General features: G+C 30.1%; 2 protein-coding genes across 5 annotated transcripts; both read left to right on the forward strand.

The window, feature by feature from the left end:
• The first annotated feature begins 1,276 nt into the window (after positions 1-1,276).
• LOC139094523 (uncharacterized) lies at positions 1,277-2,770 on the forward strand. Of its 2 annotated transcripts, XM_070645588.1 has the most exons (4): positions 1,277-1,349; positions 1,408-1,565; positions 1,630-1,753; positions 1,817-2,770. In XM_070645588.1, exons 2-4 carry the CDS (start codon positions 1,470-1,472, stop codon positions 2,482-2,484), a joined length of 888 nt encoding a protein of 295 aa, XP_070501689.1. In that variant the 5' UTR covers positions 1,277-1,349; positions 1,408-1,469; the 3' UTR covers positions 2,485-2,770. The 2 variants fall into 2 exon arrangements, with proteins under 2 accessions (XP_070501689.1, XP_070501687.1); XM_070645586.1 differs by having other exon boundaries at positions 1,283-1,565.
• Positions 2,771-5,690: 2,920 nt separating this feature from the next.
• LOC139094711 (paired box protein Pax-6-like) lies at positions 5,691-16,306 on the forward strand. Of its 3 annotated transcripts, XM_070645861.1 has the most exons (7): positions 5,691-6,306; positions 10,178-10,390; positions 11,332-11,472; positions 12,896-13,189; positions 13,253-13,437; positions 13,866-14,370; positions 14,458-16,306. In XM_070645861.1, the coding sequence occupies exons 1-7, from the start codon at positions 6,171-6,173 to the stop codon at positions 14,505-14,507; spliced, it is 1,524 nt and encodes a 507-aa protein (XP_070501962.1). In that variant the 5' UTR covers positions 5,691-6,170; the 3' UTR covers positions 14,508-16,306. The 3 variants fall into 3 exon arrangements, with proteins under 3 accessions (XP_070501962.1, XP_070501961.1, XP_070501963.1); XM_070645860.1 differs by having other exon boundaries at positions 13,866-16,306; XM_070645862.1 differs by lacking the exon at positions 14,458-16,306 and having other exon boundaries at positions 13,883-14,309.
• The last annotated feature ends 6,717 nt before the right edge of the window (positions 16,307-23,023 follow it).

Here is a 23,023-nt window from a genome sequence, read left to right on the forward strand (position 1 = left end):
ACAATACAATATATTACATGTATATTCCACACATGAAACCTAATTGAATGTAATTTCGTGCAGGTAGGTTATAGGCGTATTCACAATGAAGTAGTGAAGCATGAATTATGCATATTGTAATAATGGCTAAAAAGTTTTTTTTGAGCACAATCAAGCACCACAAAAAGTAACGAAAAGGTAGGCAAGTGTAATTTATGATATTAGAGTCGGTAATTTGAATTTAATTTTCGGCTCTAGTTGAATGAAATTCAATTCAAAAAATATGGGAACAGAGGAAGACAATTTTGTAATTGTTACAGTAAGACCTTTAATTATGTAACATACATGTTAATGTAATTATCTTCAATACAGAGCATCTGTCCTTTAGTAAAATATCCACTTATTTAGTTTCGATTTCAACAGACATTTGATGAGACTTTTATTAAGGAACAACTTCCTGATGAAAAATATGAAGCATATAAATGCAATTCAAAAGAATAAATCTGTGATCACGCAATCATCGATCGTCATCTGTAGCAGCACCTGCAAGTTACCTTAAACATATAGATAACAATGAAAGAACTTTTCCTTTTATTATGATTTTTTTTTTAATTTCTACGAAACAACCTGCATTATTTAAGTCAATAAGTAAAGATGATGCTGCATGCCATATCTGGACGAATATAATGTTTAAAGTCATAACTCTTTTAGTTTCTTGTTATGGACAAATAATTGTCGCTATGATATGAAAAAAATATAAATACTAAAAAATACTTATATCCATAAATATTGATGACGTGAAGAACTGACAATACTGAAGGCATTCTGTTGACATCCAAATATGTACTAATTTGATTATTGTCTCTTGATTTTTTTCAGCTTCTTTGTCATTATCATCATATTTGTTTATAAGAGCGCAAGCAAATATGAACATGCTGACTCGTGACAATATTTTTTTTTTTCATATCGTTCTGCATTTCCAATTTTCATCTGACTGACTATAAATAGGTGAAATGAGTTTTTATAACATTTGCGATAAATTGAATAAGAACTGAATACTACTATCTTAATATAGATTCCCTTAATTGAGACAATATAAACAATTTGAGTAATTTTTGTCATTGTATACAAGTTTACTCAATTAAATATTTTGTTGCTAGTCACTCATGTGTAAGTAACGCTTAACTTTATCAATTGCCTCATTCAATCAATAAAACATTAGAAATGATAAGATAAGATACAAACAGTAAATTTATATTAGTTGATAGACTACATTTTCATTCATTTATTCGGATTGCTTTACGAGAGTTATTAATATCTCAAGTAGTCACAAAGTGTTCGTGCATCGACAAAGATTTCTGTCGTGTGCAGTGAGTAGAAAATTAGAACGAAAAAATAAACTAAATTATGATGAACACATAAATTCAGTATTTTAGAAAAGATTAAAGGAATTAGGTGATCATATTCGTGTACATAAACTATAAGTGAAAATGGCAAAGAGTAAATGGGTTATTTTACTACTGACTGAACTGTTTTCAGCCTTATCACTAGTTGCTATAATTGTGTCATTCTCTACAGACCATTGGGTACCAATACAATGAAATAAAAGTTTGTAAACATATTAATATTTCTGTGAATTTCACCTTCAAGGTCGTCTCGGATATGAAATATGAATTAAGTGATGATATTGGAAATTCTCATATGCATTATGGATTATTTGACGGGAAATTGACTCAAAATATTTTTCAATCTACAAAATTAATTGATCTTACAAGTAACTTAAACATGACTTAATATGTAGCATAAGTGTTTCACTAATTGTCTTAATTCCTTGCAGTAATATGCAGATATGACATAAACAAGTGCTTTTATAGTTGTCAACAAACATCAGATAGGAGAAGCAATGAGTTTGATCAATTGCTAAAGGGTGAAGACTTGGCTGTATGCCCTGCATCGAGAACGAAACAAACGACAACAAGCAATTTTAATGAACAGGTGAATATGACGGCGATGACGATGAAAATAAACTATGACGAAATGAGTGAAGCGGCAACATTTGAAGATGAATTTTTAAGCGCTGGCCTGTGGCTAACGACTGTCATATTTTTGGCTTTAAGCAGTCTATTTACATTGATATCAGCATTCTTCTCGATGATCAATATTCTTTGTAATCCAATCTACTACTTGACAAGCACATATGGACTTTATGTGTGGAATGGAATTGCAGCTTGTTTGTGCACAATCACAATGATCATTTGGTCATCACTCTTTGGGATTTTTATTAGCAAGAATATTGCCATTACTGATACACTTCGAACATCATCTCGCTATACATCCGATGGACTCGCACAATTTGGCTTTTCATTTTGGATTCTCATTCTGTCAATATTTTGCCATCTCATAAATATTGGATTGGTTTATTATCGCAATTATTTGCTTCAACATCAACCCAAACCACCTGTCATTACAGTCCATAAGAATGATTCAACAATTCTAGTTTACTAATAATGACCATTGATGTGATTATTGTTATATCTTATTCCTCCTCCTTCTTTTTATGTTTCTATTGTTATTTCTTATACATATGATATCTGATATGCATTTAAGGTAATTTTAATAAAAAAAATGATTGGATTGACTTCTGTCATACTACTTGATATTCGATATCATCCTCAAATCATAGATCGGACAAAGAGAAGAAGCTCCGACTAATAATTTTAGTTCATAAATGAATAAACGTGTTTTAAAAAGCCACTTCAGAAGTGTAAAAATCGAACTAAAACTGAATTTATTTCTGTTGTTTCCAAATATTTTCACGTTCATCTCAGCATCATCTAATGTTCAACAGCGAAAAACAATAAAAATAAGAAGAAGAAAGTCAGTCCATATCGAATAATGAAGACATTTCTAATATTGGCTGGAAATTTATGCGGCAAAATGTTCTTTCAGCTTCTCATTTAAATTCCTCTGCCTGCTCAAGACTTGATAATCACATTTGAATAATTTTATTTATTTTTGAATAAATTTTCAGCCTTTTTTTTCATCTATAAGCTGTTGTAAGAACTTTCCAAAATTTATGGAAACTAATTTGCACTAAGCTAGTTTTCATAATTTATTGATCTGTATCCAGTGAATGATGATGACTGGTAGCTTTGATCAATTGCCGGTCATTATTTCGAGTTTATGATTTCTTAATTATTATTTTATTAGTAAATACAACAGATTAAATCAATTTTAATGATTATCAATTTATCAAAGATAATCAGCTCGTTATTAAAGGCCATGAAATGATAATTCTCAAATTAGCAACTGGTTGATGCTGATTTTGTGACTTCTTAATGATTTTTCAAGGTATTTTTGACACAATATTGTAATGTTTTAAGGATATGTCGACATATTATAATTTAATATTAGATACAGTAAGTAACATGAATGCCTTAATGAATAAAATGGTAAGAAGTGATGTGGCAAAGATTAAAATGGTAGAAAAAAACAATTTTGAAAGTAATTGAAACGGAAAATGTAATTAAAGCGAAAGAAAAGTTACGATGGGATTGGTTTGCATGAGAATTAGCTATTTAGCTCTCTATTGCCATAGCAGAAGCACGAAGAAGAAATTCCCTCAACTTTTTTTAGGCATTGTTTTTATGCTAATGCGTTAACAATTCGTTGCCGTTATTATTATTATGTTCACTATGTTACGCTTATTCACAGAGCTTTGTAAATTTATTCGCCATTGTTACCTCAATTTTCAATTCATTTAATTTGCCTTTATTTTTTGTTGCTGAACTTAGTGCTGAATTCATAGTAGCATTGAATTTTATGCTGTATTATACACAGTCGAGAGAAATGGAAATACATTGGAGGTGAAAGCATTTACCCACCATTTGATGGTTAATTGTAATTTCGTGAATATTTCTTCATTTTTTGCCACTACATCCTCGCCCATCAATTTACTTCTTACATTGTGGCCTCAAATTCGGAAAATTAGATTATCGGACAAAATTTGCATATAAATTGTTAATGAACGGCAGTTTCATAATTACTCGAGAGTTCCTTATAATATTATGTTAATGTTGATGGCATAAAGTATGGCGAACATAATAAAGTCGGTGAGATTGTTTTTTCAACTTATGTACGTCCACTGACTGAAAAGAAAATAATCCATCATTTCATGTTACAACTCACCATGAACTGCTATCACTCGTGTTTCAATCAAATTATGCTCTGTAAAACAATGGACGAATATCTTTCATGTCTTCAATATGTTTATATTATATCCTCTTCTTTCATCTTGATTTACATAAATTTATTCATTTGACCAGAATAATTAAATGCATTCTTTCCAACAATTTTTTTTTCATGGACTTTTAATTCTCATTGTTGCTAAAAGCTTTTGAATTTATTCTAATAATGTTGATAATATATAATCACTTTATCTATGTATAGCATACAATTCCTTCAAACATGTAATGGTAATTCATTTTACTCCAATTATGCCATATAGTTTAATTATTCATACTTCTTACATGAAATCTTGATTGTCCTGAATTTCACTACGATTCATATTTGAATAATTACAATGTGAATTAATAGTTTTTATAAAAATAAAGGTGAAATTTTCAGTACATTGAAGAAAATTTATGCAATCAGCCTTTCACATCTATGCAGATTTATTAATTCATTTATTTAAGGCAATTTTCGGAAAGGAAGGAAAGAAATTTTTCTAACCACTCCTACAGCCACGAAAGAAACTTCCATGTTTAATGAAATTAACTTTTGTGTATTTATGGAAGCATTTCTATATTTCAACAATACGTATATATTTATATACGGAAAGTAGCAGTCATTAACGATTCATTTGCACGCGTCTTGCTTAAAGCCAGTGATTGTATTAGGTAAATAAAATTAACTCCGCCTGCTAATTTCCATACATTCACTTGTTTCTGATTTTTTTTTTTCATACTTCTTCTCTCATTTCGTAAATGTTCTTATCGCAACCTTATAAAAAGTTAATTAATGATGGACGTTTTTTTGCTTCTATTTAATTGATGTTCTACATGAAAAACTAGACAGGATTTTTTAAAAAAGCAAAAAAATGAAGAATTTTTAATATGAAGCATGCATTACATCATCAAGCAGTGGGTGCGACTATTTATCTGTCATAAAACACAAGTTAATAATCAAGCAAAGAAGTTCATAGCTCATTAAAAGTCTTCTTATTCTTCATTTTCACTTACTTTTTCTTCATATTTCTTGTTTGTGTGTAATTGCTGTTGTATTGTGAGGTATCAATACTTACTCATATTTTAGTAATAACAAACAACAACCACTGAGCATACTCAACATTCACATTAAATTGTAAAGTGAAGAAGAAAACATGAATGAAGGAATGAGACGCATGATCTGAAATTGTGTGAATGTTAATAGGAAATGTACAGCAGTTAGAATGAGATGAAGCTATTCCGCATGCTCAACATTTTCCATTCCCTCTGTTTATTGTTCGTTTACCTTTCAATGTATTCACCTGTAAATCGGTTAACTTCTCACATTATATACATCCACTGCTATCGTTTCGTTTCTTCCTCTTCTTATTGTTGTTGTTGTTTTTATTATTATTGCTTTCATACACAGAGGGAAGCTCACGGGTGCTTGATTTTGCTCAATCTTCGAGCTTCTTGTTTCCTTTTCTTTTCAGTCGTTAGCAGCTACTATAAGCGCATACATCGGAGTTTTTTATTTCTTCTCTCGCTACTAAAAAAAAATATTTTATTTCTTCTCTTCTACCCTATGCGTTATACGTGTGAATATTATTGTTGATCAATTATATTATATATACATATATTTTATTATTATTGAATAAATAAATGATATGAGTAGCTGTGTATCAGAAGTGCTTTGAAGAGAATACGATTATATTTCAATTGCTTAATAGTTCGGTTTTATGATTCATCGGATGAAGATGAGTTTTCTCGTCATCGCAGTAATCTAACCCGCGTTCAAGAATTTGTTGTGATTTATTAAGAATTATTAAGTGAAAAATAATTAACTAAAGAAAATATGGAAAAATTATGAAAATGTGTGAATATACAGAATAAAAAAATAAAAGTTAAAAAGTTTAAAGGAACGAAAAAAGAAGTGAAAAAAAAAAAATAAAACGTAAAAAATTGATGTCAACGTAGAAACATATTATGTTAATCGGATCTGCTATAGGAAGTGAGTTACTATCTTTACCATCATCAACTACTCCTTGGACGATGGATGCACCACCTCGTTCGAATCCAAGCGGCGGAATAGCTCCAAATCCATTACCATTATCACCAACCGGTTAGTTGAGTTCTTCCTACCATTCGTTTCTTCCATAAAACTATTTCACGTCTCTAACCGAATTTCATTAATTGCCGACGGTGTGACATTTTTCGCATAGATCATTTTATGTAATATTAATGACTTTTCGCGACCTTCCATTTAAGGAATTCATCAAGACATTTCTACTTGAATGAATAGCATCCTTCCAGATCTGTTTCCCCATTTTTAATGACAATTACAATTAACTTGGTATGTGAAGAACTTTTAATGACAGTTGAGCGATGTTTGCACATTTCACTTGAAATTGATTTTCATTTTTTTTCTCCTTTCCATCTCCAACTCTTTTCATTTTCATGTGAAAAAGAATTAAAAATTAAAATAAATAATGAAGAAAAAAAAAATTCTTTCACTTCTTGTGCTCATTTTTATCATACAAGATCGATGCTGCTGCTGCTTGCCTACTCTACCCTACTCCATAAGACTTGCTGACAACGTGTGACATTAAGTTGAACATTGATTGAAAGTGTCCAAATAAATTATTTATGATGTGTTGCCTTGCCAATCTTGACTAACCATACATAAATATTTTAACATAACATCATTCGCGAGAAATTTACTTCTCCTGCCTGCATGCATGAAGAATGCCTGAATGTTGTGTTCTGTTTTGAAAGATGTGTGTAACTTACCTCTTTGTGGCTCTTTCTCATTTTTTTTTTTCATTTTGCTTTGACTTTCTGAATTATAAGAGATATAATATAAATGAAGAACTATTTTTTGTGAAATCATTAAATATTTATTAGTTCAATGAAAGGAAATTTGCAGTCCACCGTCTTACTGAATTTTTGCATACTTTAACGTAAAACGAGAAAGACAGACATGAAAAGGAGAAGAAACAGAAATTCCTACAGTGATTTAAAATTTACACAATTTAAGTAATTTGTAACTAAATAGTTATTTTTGGTGGTGCTTTCTTCAAACCCGTTAAATGATACACAATATTTGTGACGTGCAAAAATCCTTCATTCGATTACTTCTTTTTTTTGCCTTTATTGGCACACATAACATGAAGAAAAAACAAGGAGTCTTGGCTCGCCGATTCAAATATTGTCACGAACACTCAAATGATTTTTTAAGTTTATTGTTGGTTGATTTTGGCATTCAATTTTGTGTAATTTTCGTGCCTTCTACATCTGTTTTGTTGATACATACATTTATTAATTGATTCGATACTTTTATGGAATGTTTTGAGTGTAATTTTCGAATTTTACCTTTTTTAATTTGAAATGAAATTAAAGTTTTTTATTTTGTGTGCCTCAATACTCAATGGCATTTTGCACGAAGTGCTTTTCAACCCAATGAACTTAAAAAAATTAGTTTAACAACTCATGAACATTGACAGATAGTTATTAATTTCAATCAAATTATTTCTTGATATAAGCATTGCTTAATTTTTCATTAATTGAGGTTAGGTTTACTTTTTAATGAACAGTCAGCAAAGAGCTCCTTTCTTTAAGAGGCAAAGAGCATGCTTTCATGGTACAGAAATACTACAATGGAACCTAAAATGATATTTTTGTCTATCACGGATATTTGTTTTCTTGTATTTTTAAGCAATTGCTTAATGAAATTCTGTGATAAAAATCATAAAATTCCGAGAGACTCAAATGAAGAAGGTTTCACTTCGAATATTTTGCTTCTTCATTTATGTCGCTCATGTATAAATTTTTGTTACAATGTCCAATTTCTGAAACTAAAAATTCTTAAAATTACAATTTTAAAATTAAAAGTTTAAGGATTGCTTTCAATCAATCAATGTCACACGCCTTATGAAAATTTTAAATTCATAACTTTACAATTTCCATGCAAAATTGCTAAATTTTCTAATTTAAAATTCAAATTATCTAGCTTCAAAAATGTTCAGTTTTGATTAAGTTCTAAAAGAATTAAAAATGCATTTGAAAAACTTCAAAAGAATTTTTAAGAATTTTTCAATGATATTTGACTATAAATAAAATTGTATTCTCAGCAAAAGTCTCAAACAGACAATGAGCATACTCACTTGAATGAGTCAATTTTATGAGCATACACCTTGTCTGTTCAAAAGTAATTTCAAGAAATAACAAAAGAAATGCTATAAAAAATGAGTATCAATTAAGTTGAACAAAATTGTAATCAAAACTGCAACAAAGTTGAGATACTTAAATTACTTTATTTTGTTAAATTTGAGCTATATGGCTTTTTAATATATACACAGTTACACGATTTCTAAACTGAAAGCTTGCTCATTCTTGTCATTCATCTTGTATTTTAAGAAATGTGAGACACAAGAAATTAAAATTCCAAGAAATACATGAATAACTCAATTGAAATATTTAAAATGCTTGATTACTAATACAGTCCAAAAATAAAATTATAATTAATTGATCACTTTGTCTAATATTCCAACTAGTATATCGATTTACACAGATTATAAAATTCCGCTGACTATAAAGCAATTTAATTTGATTTCTTTCGATGAGCACTAACAAGTATGCTTTTAAAAATTAGGATAAGCATTACACATGAGTAAATTGTAATGAAACACAATTTACATGAGAAAGAAATTCAATTTAAATTAAATATAAAAACAAAAACTATATCTATGTTTGTAAATTGATATAGTAGAGTGTGAAAACATATGATACCTATGTATATCATATGAACAATATATATTTTTATGTCTTTGGTTTTCCAGAAACAAATTGCTAAATTTCCAAGAAAAATTCCTGCACACCTCTTAACTTGTAATCCGATTTAATGACTCATGAGCACAACAACATTATGTGTGTATATGTGCATTTCCCATTCACATTTGTGCGAGCAGTAAAAAACGACATAATTTAATTTGTGCATTCAATTGTGCAAGTTCTTTCTGTTTCTGCTTTTTATATATTTTCGAAATTAGCATTTTTTTGTCTTTAAGTAAATTCATTTGAAATGAAATGTGAAAGCTTATAACTTTAGTGTTTATTCTCATTTCGTGGTAATTGAGGAAGGAATGAGAAATAATTTTTTGTCATTTACTTTCATGATCATGCCAGGGACATTTTAAATAATAAAATTAACAAAAAAAAAAGGTTGTCGTGCCGCTAATCTTGTGCTGTGATTTCTCTGCCCTTTAATTTCATATGAATTAATTTAAATTTAAATTGTGTAAATTGTAAAATGAAATTGTTAACAAGTTCTCCATCCACACTATGACTTACTATCGTTCTGTGTATTCTGCCTCTCTTTGTCATTCACTCTCTTACTCGTTTTTATGGTTTCAATGAGGTGATTTAAATTCGCTGCGATAAATTGGATAATCGATATCGATTTGCGACTCTGAAGTGGTTCATAAAAAACACATTTTCACACCTGGAATGTATTCATTTAAATGAGATTTTATAATATGAATATCGGCAACCTATATTCGCAAGCCTTTATGTAGTCGTATATGTATATCGAAAAAAAAGTGTCTGTCGCGATTTCTTTATAAAACCACGGAATTCCACATTTTATTTCTTCTGTTGTTGGAAAAACTTGCCTTTTTATTTCACCTAAAAGTGGATTTTTAAGACTAATTAAGAAATTTTAAATCCTTCTCTGTCTCTTGCTTTATTTCTGATGTCTCTCAATTTTCAATATTCGTTGAGTTTTTTTTTTACTTCACCGTCTTTTATTATTATTATATTTATTTTTTTTTTGTTCGCTTTGTTGAACGGTTTGCATCCTTCTTCATCTCTTCGTCTTATTCACTCCATATATATATAAAAAAATATGCATCGTCGCATTTACATTGCATGAGAAATATTTCAATGATGCTATACATAAATACTTACAATACAATTATGCACTTGCCTTCCAACAGTGGGAATGACACCAAATTTAAATGTTAATGTACCTGGTTCATCGCCAACGACGCCCGCTGCTGCAACATTATTTTCAGGTGCACCAAATGCAAATACACTTGGTGCACTTGTGTCACAACACAGATTACTCGAATTATCGAGATTTGGATTAAGAGGCTATGATTTGGCTCAACACATGCTAACACAGCAAGGAGCTGTTTCAAAACTGTTAGGTAAGTTTATTTTTTATTTTTGGCAATTCCTTTGCGATTATGATGATTACTTTAGTTGGTTGCGTGTTCCTTAAAAAAATATTTTTTTTTCCATGAGAATATTTTTGTGGTCTAATTTACCGACACAAATTGATAGTTGTCGATCGGAACCTCTTCAAAGAATAATATTAAAAACTGTTTAAAAGTATATAAAATAAGTTTAAATTAAATTTCATGTTTATGCCTTTTATTTCCATTATCTCTTCATTTAAAATTTTAATTTTATACACAAAAATGAGAGTTGAATATGCTGTAAATTTGTTATAAGTGAGCATGAAAAATTAGTGAACATGACCGTAAAGAAAAAGGCATTGCTACTTCACTACGTCTGCATATTATTGATTTCGCTCTGTCAATTCCTAATTGTTAACAAAAGAGCAAACAAACAGACGAGAACACATATCAGAACAACTAAATGATGGTTAAGCGCATACCTGTTGACTCTTTTTTAGTTTTTTTTTTCGTATGCATTTTGCTTTTGTTGTATAAATTTTTTTTACAAATTCTCTTTTGTATCACATTTTCGTACTCGGCTATTTACAGTATGCAATAAACTGCAATGAAATGCGCAAGAGCGTAGATTCAAACATCATGATATGGTAGTTTGATGAATATTTTCCGGTTTTGTGTTTCCATATTCATTCAATATTTGAGTTTCACATGTGTAATATATCAAGACAGTAATTACAATGCAAAATCTTGATAAAAAGGGCACACAAAAAATACAAAGAGAATTTTATATTGTTTAATGTACATATTATTAAGAGCTGCTAATTAAATCATCGTATTTTGCTCACTTTTTACATTGTTATTATATTATATTGCCATTAAATTTATTTGTAGTAATTTAGGGAAGTGAGAAATTATTAAATGGAAATATCTTTTTTGTTGATTGCTTGCAGGAACACTTCGACCACCTGGTTTGATTGGTGGATCGAAACCAAAAGTTGCAACGCCGGCTGTTGTATCAAAAATTGAACAGTACAAACGGGAGAATCCAACAATATTTGCTTGGGAAATTCGTGAAAGATTAATATCTGAAGGTAAATGTCACATTAGAATATAAAGAGCTACTCTGTCGTCGAATGACTGAAAACATTTATTTATTTACTTATTTATTTATTTGCTCAATGAATTTTTATATTCTTTCGTAAATGCGATACTTATCTCCACTTCCACAATTCACTTAATGTCAAATGAAAATTATCAAAAAATCTATCTTGGCTGTAGGTAATTGAAATTGATTGAAAGTCGATTGACGGATGGTTGAGCGAACTCATGATGAATTTTAATTTTTTTCATGCGAATCTCACCCGATCGGCACATATTGAGATGCTGCCATCACGGCTACTAGGCTGCAGAATCACCATTTGGTGAAAACAGTTAAATTTACCATGTTGCAATATGTACCGATCGGGTTATGAGCTCAAATTCAGTTTAATTTGCATGCATACAGAATGCAGAAGTAATTGATTAGCTTATCGCATGATGAAAGCTCTCGTTTTTGTTACATTCGCATCAAGGATACTTAACAAAATTGTTGATGATGTTAAATTTCATTGACCTTGAATGAGTGAACAAAGCAGAGAAAATAAATTAAATTTGAATGATGTTAATCTAAATGAATGCGGCGCTAAAACCTTCTTCTCTAGATTACAGTAAAGCTGATCTTAGAAAAAAGGAATATAAAAAAATTAAATAGAGAAATGGTGATGATGATATTGAGCTATGCCGATGATTTGCATAATCTTCGAACTCGCTCTTCTTTTGTGTATTTTCTTATAGATTCACATCAGTATCATCACTATTGTATAGCTTAATATATCTCTCATTATTAAGAATAAATAATATAATAGAAAATTTGAATTTTTAATAATAAGAAGAAGAAATGAAACTTCTGTATAGTTCTTGTTGATGCTTCTTCTTCTTTCATACCATATAATCAATTTAATTTATTGGAGGCTGTTGAATATCTTGAATCCTCCAATAATCATCAATTATCTATTATTTGGTGGGAAATTTTCATCTTTTGTTAAATCAATCACATTTGGAAGCATTGAAAGATGGAATCGATTTCAATTAAATTTTTCATATATTACATTTCAAATAATGTCTATCAATTATGTGTTGAATTGCCATCACGGCATTCACAAAACATTTCAACAGTCAGTTTGTGTGGGCAGTATTTGTAGAAATATTGAATAGTTTATTACAACTTTTATTATGTATATTACTTGCTGCCTTTTACAGTTTTTATTTTTCTTTTATTCCTCATCTCATTTAACAAATTAAAATATATATCTATATCTATTATATTCATCAGTTTTTGCTCCCGCCAACAATGTCTCATAATATAAGCCTTCATAAATTAAATATTTAATTAGATAAGATTAGGACTTTATTCCATAATGTCCTTTATAGTTCCTATTAAAAATATACTAAATTGAATTTAATTTGTCCTTACAGGTGTGTGTACAAATGCAACAGCACCGTCAGTTTCTTCCATTAATCGAATACTAAGAAATAGAGCTGCAGAGAGGGCGGCAGCAGAATTTGCCCGAGCAGCAGGTTATGGACTATATCCTCCACATCCATATCCAGGTTTTCCATGGCCATCGCCAGCACATATGTGGGCAGGTGCTGCACCAGGAATGCCTAATATGACATCACCTGGCTCAGCTTCCACACCAAGAACATTAGGATCACCAAATTCAGGCTCACATGATACACTCGGGTCACCAGATGGCAATAGATTAATTGGTAATATTTAAAAATTTATATCATATGAATGTTGAGTGATAAATAAGCATATATATCATATAGATATTGAGGGAGAGGATTCATCAAGTTTAGATGGTGATCAACCAAAATTTAGAAGAAATCGTACAACATTTAGTCCCGAGCAACTCGAGGAATTAGAGAAAGAATTTGACAAATCACATTATCCATGTGTTAGCACACGAGAGAGGCTTGCAGCACGAACTTCCCTTAGTGAGGCGAGAGTTCAGGTAATGAAATTGACGCTTCTTAAATTCCTTATGAACTTACATACGTGGATTTTTGTATAGAGAGATCAATCGGTTATTTATTGGGTGTATTGACATGGTTTTATCTTAATCTTATCTCATTTATTTACGTTGGTCGTTTGGTTGGTGATGAAAAATCTAAAAATTATCGTAAAAAATCAATTAATTTAACCCAAAAAGTAAAGTAAATCATTAACTCAATAAATCCATACAGAGGAACATTTCATAATCATCTAAATCCATACATAAAAAAGCAAAAAAGTAATAAGAAGATAAGGAATTTTTGATTCCCTTTTTAAAAAAAGAGTCAATCTACTATTATTTCTTTTCTTCTATTTCCCTCCTCTTCCTCCCGTTAGTATGTAAGCTTTTTTATCACTAACAAAAAATTCTTATAAATTGATATTCAGGTTTGGTTTTCGAACAGGCGTGCGAAATGGCGTCGTCACCAACGAATGAACTTGTTGAAAAGAAATTCATCGCCGAGTCAGCGTCACACAAACACGAGCTCAGCTTCAAATCAAATCGGTTTCACCCCTGGCTCTCCGCAAAATGCTCCACAAGTAACACCAGCTGCAACAACGCAAAGCCAAATATCACCACAACAACCACATCATTCAACAGGAATCAATCAAAATCACCAGAGCAGTGTGACAACACAACAGGCGATCGTGTCATCAGCCACAGCATCAATTCCATTATTAATGGGCGGTGAGCATTCAGCATTTCGAGCACTTAATCCATCAACTGCAGCACTTTTGGCAGCATCTGCACAATTAGGATTGGCACGATCGTACCTTGCTGCCTCAGAACATCACCATCATCTCAATAATAACAATAATAATAGCAGTAACAATAATAATGTTGCATCTTCAACCTCAACCAATCAATCACCTCCTATGAGTCCACATCCAAGTGAGTCTGATGAAGAAATTAATGTCCATGACGATGAATCGGACACAGAACTAACTAATAATTCATCAAAAAATAATTCTCATATAGGATATAATAGCAAGACACCTCTCGAATTGACAAAGCATGATCGTAATTGAAGCCTAATGGTTGCACATAAAACGAGTTTTTAATGAACTTACATGTATTTATTATAATTGCCGTGCAGTTCAGACTTTGCAAGTTTTCTTTTCGTTGAAATTATTTTTTCTGTAACTATAAATGTCGAGATGGGATACATTTCAAGGTTTTGACACATGAGTATTTTATAAATATGAAGAACTATGTTGGTCAATTTTTACGGAACTAAAGGATTTATGTTTAAAAATTATTCCCTTTTTCTTTGAAGTACAAAAATATGCATATTAGCACTTTGCATATTATGAAGCCTAAAAAGTGCTTCAACTTTAATACCTTCATATTTATAATTCTGTGAATAAAAGAGCGTCAAAGTGTAAAAAACTTGTAATATAAGCTCATTGCGTGAGTTTCATTTTTCGTATTGAAAACTAAACTCTCCTCTCATAATTGTATTAATTGCAAGGGAAATGAATTTGATTAGGAACTTGCAAATGTATGTAAACCATCGAGCTGAGTAGCAATAATATATTTAAAACTATAAGTGAAGAATGTTTAATAAATAAGTGCGATGACAGGAATTAACTTAATATGTGCATATGGAAAGAAATACCTATATAGATATATTTTTGAGTTAATATGCATTTCTAAGAATAAAGTATATTGTGAAGTGTAGAAAAATATAAACCTATTAAAGAAATTAGACTTTGAGAAATATTTTATTTAAATTGATTTAATGGAGCATGTTCGTTTAGAGAAACAAGAGAGTGAAAACTGTTCATATTAATCTTGCGTTTAATAGCCTTTTGATTGAGCAATTTAGATTTGAGGTGCAATTTATAAGATAAGTCGGAACGACTAAGATATGTATGTGTCTAAATTCTCGCATACTTTTTTTAAACTCTACAAAACATTCATTAAGGAGCAATTATCGTCAAAGGTCAGGCACTAACGGTAAATCTTGAAAAATTGCAAACTTTTGAAATTTTCAAGGATTTCCAATTTTGAGTAATTTCTAAGATTTTCTCGATAGATTCTGAACCTTCAAAATTTTCCTTAATAAATTAATTGTTTGATAATAACAAGTCGCTTACTAATTACGTATGTCCATAGTACAATTATAATGTCGATGGTATAATTAGAATCATTAATAATTAAAATCATTGAAAGACCGTCGCATCGATCTGAATTTCCGGATACAATTTTAAACAGTTTAGACTATAATTTCTCTATAGCTAGGAGCCGTTCACTTACTACGTTACACAAAATAATGAATTTTTAGACCACTTCCCCTCCCCATTGTTACAAAATGTCCATACAAAAATTTGTTTAAGCTGTTATAAAATTCCAGAGTATCCTCTGGCCCCTAAAAAGCAAACGTGATAAATGAACGACTCCCTATCTACAAAGATATCATACGTAATTAGTAAGCTACCCAAAAGTATGTAGTAACCAACACATAAAATTTATTTATTCTAATTTGACAAAAAAGCCGTTAAATGAGCAATTTTCACTCTAAATCCCGATCTGCATAATTTATTCATAGCAGCTAATTAGCTGCCATATGACATCCAAGTGACAATTTTCATGTTAAAATTCATAAAAATTGCTACTTGAATGCCACGTGGCCGCAATTTGGCTGCCATGAAAAACATGTACCGATCGGGAATGTTTCTCTAGAACTGTCCGATTAATGTATTGATAAATGAATGAAATGAGGAGTTAAATATATAACAAAATGTGAAAAATAGATTTTAATTATCATGATAATCTAAATTGCAATCTAGAAATCGAGTAGATAAATAAATTCTGTTAAATCGAATCAACATTTGCCTTCTTATTCCTTTTTTATGTTATTAATCTTGTTTAGATTAGTAACCAGATGCCAGTTAGTTATAAAGTCAATTTACAAATATTATTTCCATCTACCTAAACAGCCTTAATGCGTGTTCACTTCTCACATTTTTTGAAAAGTAGCAAGATAAATTTTTTATTTCTTCTTTCCTTCCAAAAAGTTATTTTTTTTTTTGACATGTCATCATATTAATATCAAATTTAATTGGAATCAACAGTGCGAAAATGGTTTGAATTTAGTTAAAACTACACCGTCATCATCACATCAGTGCCGTCGCTTTGCTTTATGTTTATGGATTGTGAAGGAGATTGTTGGTAAGTTGCAGGTAGAAATTGAATGTTGTTAATCTGTATTTGATGCAACCGTGAAATTTCTCGATCATTGTTCATAATAAATCGGGTGCATTTTCGGATCAAATTTCTTTTCAGAAAACTTCTTCTTCTTCATTGTTCCTGTTAATCGATTCTCAATGAGAAATAAAATTAATTTTCGATAAATGATTTTTTGATAATTTTGGGGTTGGTTTTCTGTTACGCCATTTAAATCTTTTCTTCAATCATGTTTTTGAGGTTACGTAGTGCCTTCATCTCAAGTTGTTTTATTTTAGAAAATAAGCTTGTAGCACTTCAAAATCATAAATAAAATTGTGATTAATTGTCTTCTCATGATCTTTTTGAACTACACATTGATTCTGCTATCTACTTACATTACATTTAACCTATAGTTTGTATTTAATTTTCGAACTAAACAGTTCATTATCAAATTTAAGATGCCGAATAATTTTTACTTACTTGCTGTACGTTTAAGGAGAGAAAAATAAAAATCTCTCTTTTTTGATGAATCATTGGAAATTGTTGTGTATATCATTGTCTAATTTATAGGATCGATTAAGCATAGCTTTAGTTACTACAAAATATTTGATTGTTCGATCTATTGTTTGAAAATTACTAACTGTTGTTCGGCTGTTCAATCGATCACAGAGCGTTCGATTTTTGCTGAAAATAATGAGTTATGGATCATGAAGCTTTAATTCTCCTCTTTTAGTCTTTAATTCTGCAATCTCATGCCTTAACACTTAATAAGATAGAGTCATAGATAGAAGAGAAAGAAGAAATGTGAAATGAAAATTATGAGGATCAAAAATGTGTAGCTATCAAAAGTTTAAGAACTGGCGTGTGAAGTTCGTTAGTTCTCAATATCAAACATATTTTATCAACACAACAATGAAACATCAACAGAATCTTTCATTATAATTATTAATCATTCGTGTTGCCTCCTTCATATTACTCGCATTTAATATTTCATTTGCTTTACAATAAAATCCGGACAAGAGAATGAACAAGAAGATTCGATAAATAGATCCGAGCACATTTTGCCAATTCATCGCTTTTCAATCATTAAATGATCGATTTTTATCTTGATCGTTTGATATTTTATTGTTTTGTTTATTTGAAAGTTTTTCTTTATTGTTAACGATATGTTGATGAGAATGAAAAATTTCTTTTGTTAATCCATAGCGCCACGAATAACACCTATATACCTTAAATTGCTATTAACAGTAATTCCACTAGAAATTGGAATTTTTAGCTGTTTAAGTATGGAAGAGTCATAGTTGCACAAGGGAAAATTGTAACTAGGGATCTGAATTATGATTTATAACACACATTATACTGCTGTATGCAGAAAAATCAAACATAGAAAAATTAATACATTAAGTGCTGTTTGCTAAATACGTTACCCGAATTTTTAGATCCCCCCTTCTCCCCCTTAAAAACCAGTAAAAATAAGTAAACGACGCCTTAAAGACGTTAAAGACCACAAAACGCTTTAATAAAATTATTAAGTTCCAAAACATACCTGTGAACTTCCAGCCCTAATTCTTTTACCATCAAATTCATGTCTCCAAAAAATTAAATAAACTTTATTCAACCTTCAATTTTGCGGTTTTCATATAAATAGCAGTTTAGCGATGTTTAACGTTATATTACATCAATTCAATTACAGGAAGTACCTTAATCAATTATAGTTTATTTTCTGGAATTGAATTTGAATAACAAAAAATAATAAAAAAAATTCTCATCGCAAATTTATTTAAATAATGTTTTAAAAAAGGAAATCATAGACATCAGCAGAGCGTTAAATCATAGGTTAAGCTTACATACTTATAGTCACAACCACTCAACAAATTGAAATGATACATGACAGTGGAAAAATTATTATTTATTTTTGTCGTATTATGTGATGATGAAAATAAATTTAATTTATGTTCCCGTCGACTACCAAAGTTAGATATATTTTTGCATTTAATTAAATAAATGTGACATCAAAAATGGTTTTATAGCAGGTGACACAAGGCAAGCATCAAACGATTTTTTTTTCTCTCTGCTACATACTTGCCGTATATCTTTATTTTTCGTGAATTGTTGAATTAATTAAATTAAATGCACAACAATTGGCAATCTTGATCTATTTTCTGGCATTTTTCGGGTAACAAATGTTGATGATGTGAACGTGCTTGCCTTTTTTAGCCAATTATTTAGCAATCAAGTCTATAAGTCTTTAATTCACCTGCCGCCTTATTATGTTAATCGAAGATATTCCTTCTTCCATTTCTTTTTATATCTGTTTTTTGGCTTGCTGTTAGTTTAAAATTCGTCGCTTGCCAATCGTTGCCAGAAGCGTTTATAACCCCGCTGTTAGCAAATGTTTATTATTTTATCGATGTCTAACTTGCTATAAAATATTGCAATTTAATAAATGAATTTAAAATATTATCATTAACTCACAAACATTACATACTATTTCATGTATTAGACATGCCATGAGGCATTTATTACTATCATGTTGGATGTCAAAATTGATATTGAGCAAGTTCTCTAGTTTTTCTTCTATTCATAGACTTTATAGACACCTAAGGAATATTTATATGCAAACATGATTGAGCGAATTACATGGTAGCTGAAATCAATCAGTTTCACCGCTCGCTTAATTCATTTCAAGCAACTACAGCTAGCTGTACAGGCAACACATGCAATTCAACACACACATGACACATTTGAATAATTTTCATTTCCATTTTTTTTTTCCTTGATAATTATTGATAATTGTTATGTAATTGCTCGTTGTGTTAAAGATTGAAAATTAATAGTAGTTCCATAATTACACACAATCGTCTCAGGTCTCCATGCCAATTTGTTTTAATTTTTTACAACATCTTAAAAGCTTGTCCACAAGTACACATCATATGTTATAATTTTCATAATTACTTTGCGTGTTGTTATAGCAATTAAAAATGATTCTTTGAATCACGAGTCACGAGAAAATGAATTGAGGCGCTATTAAATTAAAATTCTTTTTTTATGAATTCAATAAACATTTAACTCCCTTTTATGAACAAATTCTTTACTCTCATCACAAAGATATTTGGAGTAAAGTTGATGTTGTTAACGAAAATATAATAAAAATGAGAATACAGATTAGAGGTTGTAGATAGTCAACACGATTTATATGGTAGATTAATGGTTATTAAGCCATTCATTCCATTTGAAAATCATCACATGAAAGAAATTGTCAAAAGAAAAAAGCAGAGAGATTCTTATGTGAATATAATTAACTGAACTGAAATTTATTCCCAAAAAATAAAATTGTTACCTCCTTAAGCTTCCCTCAACAAAAGAGTGACCGTAAATTGCTTGTTTATTCAAAAATCAGGTTTATTTTGTGACTCTTTGATATATTTTCTGTATCTTTTATATCTTCTTCTTTTCATTCCTTTTTGTTGTGTTTTGTGTGTTGTGTTGAGAAATATGCGCGACATAAAATTGGTTTATAGTCAAGGTGTCGAACGCTATGTCTCTCTACAAAGCTAATAAAGAGTTGAAGATGAGACACAAGAACGAGAGATTCAATTCAAATTGATTAATGGATCATCAGAAATTAAGACATTAATTTGTTTATTCAGAATTTGTTAGCGTTAGCATTGAGTGAGCTATAAGAGCTTATCAATGTTCGAATGGCCGTAAAACTTTTATATTTTAAATTGATTTTAATGGATTTTAGCGATGTGATGAAAGGAATCATTTCTCCATTCCAGCCATGCCATGATTTTTTTGTGGAAAATTCAAATGAGATTTATTTCATTGGCAATAAAACCTGCGTTTGCTATTGCTATAATGGAGCCAGAAGAATGATTTCCATTTCTTTAAATGGAACCGCAAGTCGAGAGAGACAATGGTAAGTCAAGTCAAGTAAAGTGAGAGAATCCTTTTTGGTGCTAATTAATAATTTATAACATCTTTTCATTTCCGTTTTTAACATCAAACAATATTTAATTTAATTTATGTACATTTTGCTCCTCTTTCTCAAGACTTCACTCGATGATGTACAAGAGTAGAGTAGAGAGTATATGAAGTGAAAAATTTGTCAACCTGCTCAGACATCGTCAGCAATAAAAATGAAAAATGAAAAGACATCATCGCAATTTATAATCAATTAAATGAAATTTTTTTCCTTGTATCATTTATTCAACTTTAATGTCATGTTCAATTAAGAATTATAATTGATTCATGTTTATAATGTGTCTTGTTATCGATAATAAAATATCATGTTATGATAATGTCTGTGACGGTATTTCACTACTAGTGACTATCTACCTCAACTTCTTCTCAGCGATCATGATTTTTTGACTCCAACTTATGACTGAAAATGTTGCAAAATGGTATGGAATGTATGTGAGAAGATATTTGATAAAGCAAAAGTGTATTGGCACTGCACTGAATTGCAGAAGCGCCAGACACACACATAATGCGTAACTTCGATTTCTCGCTCTTTTTTTATTAATTCTACACTTGAGAAATTCCTTGCCGAGTCTTCTACCAAGAAATATACAGTAAATCATGTGCAACCTCACAATTATGAATTTCAACACTGTGATATTTGCAGTTGATAAGTAAGCACAGGCAGTCGAAGCAAATGTTCATTGAAAATTCAATAATGAAAAATTTCTTGCATTTGTTAATCGTTTTATGTCCGCTGGCGCTTTCAGTTGCCATTTCATTCTCAGTCTCTGCGTTAAATTGTCGGACGTAAAATTGTGCGCGTTTCAAATTGAATAAAATTTTCTTAACAGTTCACTCCTTCATTTCAATTCAGAGATATTTTTGCTCGATTCCGAAATTTATTATTCAATGACCACCCATTAATTGTTAACACGTTTCCACAGTAAATTATTAAAGGATGTAATTATAAAAAAGTTAAGATACCTACAGGATGTTGTGATTACAGGTGAGCTTTGAGGATCAGAAAGGAAGCAACTCTTCAAACAGATTTCAAATGCAATTAAAGAATCCTTCCTCTATATTTTCGATCGCTCGATTGATAAAGAGATTATTTTGGTCTATCCAATGGAAGTTTATTATAGATCGAAGTAAACATTTAATAACAGTATCTGGAACTTTATTTTTATAACATTTTTCCTTTATTTTGTTAAACCATAAAACCATCATAAATTATACGGTCGTGGCGTTAGCTGAATGGGAAGAGAATTTTAGAAATGTGTAAACATTTACAGCTCACCTTTTATTCCTTTTATTAACCTCTATCATAAAAAGAATTGTGTATTTATATAAATTGAAAATTGATTGCTTCTCGATCGATAAGCCACAATAAAGGAGGAGAGAATAAAAAACGGAAACCTTATCATTAACATTTCCACCTGATGCTACAATTTTTATTTTCATTTTCGGAACCGAACATCACCTGCATTTCTTGTACAACATTCGATAATATTTTTTTTCACAGCCATAAAAAATGAAATCAAAGTCAAGATAAAGGTAGAAGTGAAAGAATATGCGAGAAATTCGGTAGAGTGAGAATTTTGTTCTCATTTCATTCAATCACACATTGTTTGATGATGTTTTCTTTTCTTAAATGTTACAATATGAAAAGGTGCATTCTCTTTAAGATTAATGACCCAAACATTATTTTTCCTTTGTTATTGAACTAAGTCTAATAGTCTAGATGAAAATAAATGAGCTGATTTGTAGGGCATGAATTTTATTCTATTGTACATTGATACAATATTCAGTAGCATCTGATGATATTTAATTAGAGATAAACGATCCGAAATTAATAGCGGATGAAATAAATAGATAAGTTAAGTGAAAAGGATGAAAATAATTTATTGCTACTTATCAATCAAAATTAGACGAAGCTGAGATATGTCAATAAGATTCACATGACATTCATTCATAATTTAAGAAAAGTTGGATTTTGTAAGGTTGATTAATTTGATGAATCGTTAGACATTTGAATTGATTTCTTAATTTTATATCATAAATCAGCTTTACAAAAAACAGGCAGCAGTATGATTGGAAGGTCTTTAAGGTGCTATTGATAATTAACAATGCAACTAGATATGCGAGTAAGGTAATGAACACATAAAAGTTTTAATGACATTTATTTCCATTTAACAGAAATAAATCAATTTATCAGTACACACGAAAAATAAGGCTGTATCAGCTTACATACTGAAAATTGCTTATTTTAAATATTTAATGTTATATTTTTCTTCAGACAACATTAAACATTTTATTTTTTTGTCTTGGATATTGAACATGTTTCAATTCTCTTTTATAAAAGAGTAAGGCAGGCACATGAGAAAAGAAAAAAATAACAGAAAAGAGT

The sequence above is a fragment of the Chironomus tepperi genome, unplaced genomic scaffold (genome assembly GCF_022539635.2).
Source record: "Chironomus tepperi strain 1889 unplaced genomic scaffold, CSIRO-AGI_Ctep_v1 contig_354, whole genome shotgun sequence".
NCBI lineage: Eukaryota > Metazoa > Arthropoda > Insecta > Diptera > Chironomidae > Chironomus > Chironomus tepperi.